Source organism: Cervus elaphus, chromosome X (genome assembly GCF_910594005.1).
Source record: "Cervus elaphus chromosome X, mCerEla1.1, whole genome shotgun sequence".
NCBI lineage: Eukaryota > Metazoa > Chordata > Mammalia > Artiodactyla > Cervidae > Cervus > Cervus elaphus.
This window is the reverse complement of record NC_057848.1, coordinates 103,615,504-103,621,831: the sequence shown is the minus strand read 5'-3', so window position 1 is coordinate 103,621,831 and position 6,328 is coordinate 103,615,504. Positions and strand designations below refer to the sequence as shown.

Below are 6,328 nucleotides of genomic sequence, written 5' to 3'. Positions count from 1 at the left end.
GGGCTGTGAAAAGCATAAATCACTAATATTTTAAATAGCTCATATTTAAGTAAGATTTAAAACTCTGTCTCAAGAATTCAATAAAAAACACATTAAGAATTTACTTTTCTAAACTTTTCAGAAAAAAATGGAAAATTTAATAGAGAAGAAGTCTATGAAGGGGAGCAAATTCAGTCTCTAAATGAAATATGCATGTCAGTAGAAAAACTGCCATCATTATGGGGTTTAAGGGGCTTCCCAGGTGGCACAGTGGTAAAGAATCTGCCTGCCAATGCAGGAGACACAAAAGACATGGGTTCGATTCCTGGATCAGGAAGATCCCCTGGAGCAAGAAATGGCAACCCACTCCAGTATTCTTGCCTGGAAAATTCCATGGACAGAGGACCCTGATGGGCTACAGTCCATGGGGTTGCAAACAGCTGGACACAAATGAGTATACAAACACACAAGGAGTTAAAGGCTAATCATATCTTGCTAATTTATGATAATGTCATATCATTAAAGAAAAAAAGTAGAATGTAAAAGATAAAAGGAGAATATAAAAGATAAAAGGAGAATATATTTACTTATATATAAATATACATATATTTAATTCATTCAGCAAGTTCATACAAATCAAGATAAAAACTAACTTCTACCTGTTTCATGGATGTAACACTTGTGCCAGCAGAACCTCTCTGACATTTTGGTAGCACCATATTGAGATCAAGGCCACAGTTTTTCTTTTGTTTTTTTTTTTTGGGTTTTAAAAATTGTTTTATTTGGGAAAAGTGCGTCTTACAAAAGGGCAGCTGCAAAATACAGAGACCTCTGCAACAATTAGTTTTGTTTTTATCTTTTTTTCTTTAAGTGAAAAGAACGAGTGATATCCGAGGCATCAGAGCAGTAGATGGACACATCCGGGGCACCTCCAAGTTATTTTCAAGAAAGAGCAACAAAACGCAAAGCTAAAATTTCCGATCGAGGAATTCTTCTAACAATTTAACATTAGCTTATCTTGTGGATTACCACCCTCTGTTTCCCCTTTTAGTGGAAAAGCCTGACTTACTATACTGCCAACCAATGACTCCATTACAGGAAACAGCTTAGAACGTAGTTTTGAATCTGTCTAGCTACAAAGCTTGGGGATGGAATGAGGCAAATACCCACAAAAAAGGAACACAAAAACCTGACCAAAAACGCCTCAAATGAGGACAAAGGTTTGTCAAAAAGTGCCTGGACTGAGAAGTCTAGGAGATCATACAACATTAAACACAACTGTGGACCCACGCCCTAGGTTGTGTTAATACATGGGATAACCAGAAAGTTTGCACTTCTATGGCTAAGCCCATTTCTCTATTTATACAGACAGAGCTAGCACTGCTCTATTAACAGCTACCAATAAACTGCTTTGTCCTTTAAGATCTATTTGCCACACGAGGCTGAAACCACTAAACTGAGTTTTTTCGCTAAGGCTACAAACACTGCATCTATGCAGGGATGGGAAGCTTGTCACGCACTCACACTCACATATCCCAAGTCCATCAGCCTTGGGGAGTCAGCTTCCAACTCTGCATTATTTTCTTCCACTCCCATCTTTTTATATGTGTTCTTTCACAATTTTCCTATCACGCTAAAGACAGTAAAAATCTCAAATACATTCACACCTGGTTCTGGTTACCCAGTAGTATTATTACTTGTGTGCAATGAAACAAAGACCAAAACCACAGGACGGGAGTGCACAGGGCGGGGATGACAGGACAGGGACCAGACAGAAAAACACACATGTGCAGATTTTACCAGAAACCAAGTACCCGCCTCCCAAGTCTACAGCAGGAGGAGGCTACTTGCTACAGTTCAGATCCTTCACCCATCACCCCACTTCCTGGACCCCCAAAGCAGGGGCCAGTGTGGGTACTTCTGAACCTGGGGCCCTCCAAAATGAGTCCTGGAAATCCAGGTACGCTCCCCTCGAACTGTGTGGATCTGGTGGTAAAACGTGACGCGACAAACCTACACTAACTGTCTGACAGTTAAATTCATGTTACAAAAAAACTAACTTTCAGATTTATTTTTGTAACTTTTTCAAACAGAGAAAACAACATACTCCTTGGGGAAAGGTGAGGGGGTGAGAAGACAGGCCCTGGGTAAAAATGATTACGACAGCACCTGGAGTTGAGAGGCCTGCCTAGGAGAGCGGCCCGGGCACGGCCGCCACCCCCCGAGGCCCGCTGCCGTCTGAGGCTCGGCAGACCAGTTCACACACCCCGCCGAGCTGCTATAGATCCAAGTCATAAAAATCTTCCAGCTCATCGTGAAACAAGTCCCACTCGTCTTCAGAGTCTGTCAGGTCGTCGTCCCCACCTGCAGCCAAAAGCATAAGCAACATCTCGCCCAGCTCAAAGGTGACAACCTCCTCTTCGTCGTCAAAAGGGTTGCCGTTCTCCCGTTCCTCGATGAGCTCCCAGAAGTGGTTCCTTCGTTGGGCCCGGTATCTGCTTGATGTTCTCACTTTCTGTCTCTGTGGCTCCTCTCTACGGCCATCAGGGTACGCATGCTTGTAAAAACAGTTCCCTCCAAATGGGCAGCTCCCACGGCCTTCATCAAAATACCTGCACGCCTTGTTGCTCATTGCCTCCTTGTATTTCTGAATGAGTTTCTGCTTCTCTTCTTTCTCCTCCACCCAGTACTCACTTGGAATGACAAAGTTAGATGTGATCCGGCATTCTGGGCAGGACTTTATGATCTTGCTCTCAAATTGCTTAGCACTCCTCCACTTGCGAATACACTTGAGACAGTAGGTGTGGTTGCAGTTGGAGAGAATCCCGAAGCGGCGCTCGCTGGGGCTGGCTTTCTCGTAGACCACCTCCATGCAGATGCCACACACCATGTCCTTGCTGCGCTGCACCGCGAACGAGAGCTCCATGTCCTTCTCGTGGGCCTCGATGCAGGATTTTATGTGCTGTGACCTCTGGGCGGCATCCACGGGATGGAGGACCTGCAGCCCGCACATGTCACACGCGTCTCCGTGCAGATACGCGCAGTTCTCCCCATAGCGGCACTCCCCCACTGCAGCGTAGGGGCAGAGCTGCTTCTTAGTCTCCACTGCACTTTGCTCCTTCTCTGCGTCTTCCTTGGTCACTGAGCCCTGCAGCGGGGCTTCAGCGGAGGAAGGGGCAGTCCGGCCACAGTAGGGCTGCCCCGGAACAAACTCGATGGCATTCACCCAGTCTTCTGAACCAGCTCCTACAGTTGCAAAGTTTGAATTTCTTGACTCAGCTTCACCCATATTCATATCAACAGTCGGTCCAACTGATGAGAGACTCGAGGAAGCAGCAAGGGATGACTTTGCAGTTAGATCTGTAGCAGTTGCTTCTTCCTGTTTCAGCGGCTTACTATGTTCATATCTGCAGCGGTCTCCATAAATACAGTACCCTCGCTGAAAATACTTGCACACTACACCATATGGACTGTCAGAGAGGTCGTGTGAGTAGCGACAGTTATCTCCTTCCTTACAAACCCCATGCATGAAATACCTGCAGGTGACCTGCTTAGTCCACCCGCCGCCGCTGCCGCCGTCGCTGCCGCCTCCCCCGCCCCCCACCCCCGGGGACAGCGAGGTGACTGCGGGGATAGGGGTGGGGGAGGCCGCTGCCGCCGCCGCCGCCGCTGCCGCTCCTGCTCCTCAAGGCCACAGTTTTAAAATAATTACATAAGTGAATGTTAATATAGGCATTTTCTCATTATCTAATTATAATAACCAATAAAATATGCTTATTGTAAATTTCAGGGAAGCCTGTCATGCTGTAGTCCATGGGGTCGCAAAGAGTCGGACACGACTGAGCGACTGAACTGAACTAATTGCAAGTTTGAATATTCTACATAGCATTTACCATAATTTAAATAACATAATATTGGTTCAGTTTTAAAAATGTAAATAGAACTTAAACATCTTCTGAATGTCCACCTTAGGATAAGTGACTTACTAATTTTAAAGAGTTTTTGTTGAGACCTAGTGGCGACACATGTGTATGATAATCTTATGATAGAAACGTGAATACAATATAGGAAATGCTCTGGTCATCTTAATAAAAACAAAAGACCTAAACAATGGTTATCCAAGGTACTGAATTTCCTAGAGATTACTATATGACACCTACTGCAAAGAAAATTAATGTGCAAAAAAAAAAAAAAAAGAACAGGCTAGATATAAGTAGCCTCAGGATCAATATCCATATCTAAGATTTGAGCTAACTTCAAGTTCAGTGGATAGCTCCTGATTTACCCTTGGTAGAAATCATTACTTGCATCTACCCATATAACTGAAGTTTAGAAAAGATAAGTACACTTGCCCAAGGACATTCTAGTGACAGAGTTCAAATCCAGGTCTGTCTCTCTCTAACGCCACAATTTAGATCTCCATTATAAATACTCCTCTAGAATATAAACCAGTTTTTCTGCCTGTCTCTGGATGAGTGTATGACAACTCCAGTTTGAAAACACTAGAGTAAATAAGTAATTTTGTCATTAGGAGAGTCTATATACAGATTTGTTATTTATAAGTCAAAAAATATGTGCAATACAAAAATTTTACTATGCTAAAACAGAATTTTACTATATTAAACACCTTTAAGAATGGGAATTTTTACATCAGTGGTGCTACCTATTTCTACTGTTCCAGTGACAAAATGTGGCCCAGTGGAGAAGGGAATGGCAGACCACCTCAACATACTTGCCTGGAATACAGCATGAAAAGGCAAAATGATATGACACTGAAAAATGAACTCCCCAGGTCAGTAGGCATCCAACATGCTACTAGAGAAGAGTGGAGCAATAGATCCAAAAAGAATAAACAGGCTGAGCCAAAGTGGAAAAAATGACCAGTTCTGGATGTGTCTGATGGTGAAAGTAAAGTCTGATGCTGTAAAGAACAATATTGCATAGAAACCTGGAATGTTAGGTCCATGAATCAAGGTAAATTGAAAGTGGTCAAACAAGAGATGGCAAGAGTAAACATTGACATTTTAGGAATAAGTGAATTAAAATGGACAGGAATGGGTAAACTTAATTCAGGTGACCATCATATCTTCTACTGTGAGCAAGAATCCCTTAGAAGAAATGGAGTAGCCCTCATAGTCAACAAAAGAGTCTGAAATGCAGTACTTGGATCAATCTCAAAAATGACAGAATGACCTCTGTTTGCTTCCAAGGCAAATCATTCAATATCACAGTAACTCAATCTATGCACAATCACTAATGCTGGAAAAATGAAGTTGCATGGTTCTATAAATACCTACAAGACCTTCTAGAGATAACACCAAAAAAAGTCCTTTTCATCATAGGATGTTGGATTAGGAAGTCAAGAGATACCTGGAGAAACAGGTAAGTTTGGCCTTGGAGTACAAAATGAAGCAGGGCAAAGGCCAACAGAGTAGGCTAACAGAGTTTTGCCAAGAGAATGCACTGGTCATAGCAAACACTCTCTTCCAACAACACAAGAGATGAGACTACACATGGATGTCACTAGATGCTCAGTATTGAAATCAGACTGGTCATATTCTTTGCAGCTGAAGATGGAGAAGCTGTATACAGGCACCAAAAAAAAAAAAAAACTGGGAACTGTCTGTGGCTCAGATCATGAACTTCTTATTGAAAAATTCATATTTAAATTGAAGAAAGCAGGGAAAACAACTAGACCATTCAGGTATGACCCACATCAAATCCCTTATGATTATACAGTGAAGGGGACAAATAGATTTGAGGGATTAGATCTGATAGACTGAGGGCCTGAAGAACTATGGATGGAGGTTGGTAACATTGTATGTGAGGTGGTGATCAAAGCCATCCCCAAGAAACAGAAATGCAAAAAAGCAAAATGGTTGTCTGAGGATGCCTTACTAATAGATGAGAAAAGAAGAGAAGTGAAAGGTCAAGGAGCAAAGGAAAAATACACCCACTTGAATACAGAGTTCCAAAGATCAGCGAGGAGAGATAAGAAAGCCTTCCTAAGTGATCAATGCAAAGAAACAGAGGAAAACAGTACAATGGGAAACACTAAAAATCTTTTCAAGAAAATTTGAGATACCAAGGGAACATTTCATGCAAAGATGGGCACAATAAAGGACAGAAATGTTATGGACCTAACAGAAACAGAAGATACTAAGAGGGGGTGTCAAGAATACACAGAAAAACTGTACAAAAAAGATCTTAATGATCTGAATAAGTACAGTGGTGTGATCACAGACCTAAAGCCAGACATCCTGGAATGTGAAGTAAAGTGGGCCTTAGGAAGCATTACTACAAACAAAGCTAGTGGAACTTATAGAATTCTAGCTCAGCTATTTAAAAT

General features: G+C 42.4%; 1 protein-coding gene across 1 annotated transcript; it reads right to left on the bottom strand.

The window, feature by feature from the left end:
* Nucleotides 1-728: 728 nt before the first annotated feature.
* Nucleotides 729-3,664, bottom strand: LOC122690047 (E3 ubiquitin-protein ligase makorin-1-like). The gene has a single exon (XM_043896997.1). The coding sequence runs from the start codon at nucleotides 3,506-3,508 to the stop codon at nucleotides 2,258-2,260; it is 1,251 nt and encodes a 416-aa protein (XP_043752932.1). The 5' UTR covers nucleotides 3,509-3,664; the 3' UTR covers nucleotides 729-2,257.
* Between the last annotated feature and the right edge of the window lie 2,664 nt (nucleotides 3,665-6,328).

Coding starts and splice junctions, on each gene's coding strand:
- LOC122690047 (XM_043896997.1), bottom strand. CDS start 3,508: ATGCATGGGGTTTGTAAGGAAGGAGATAACTGTCGCTACTCACACGAC.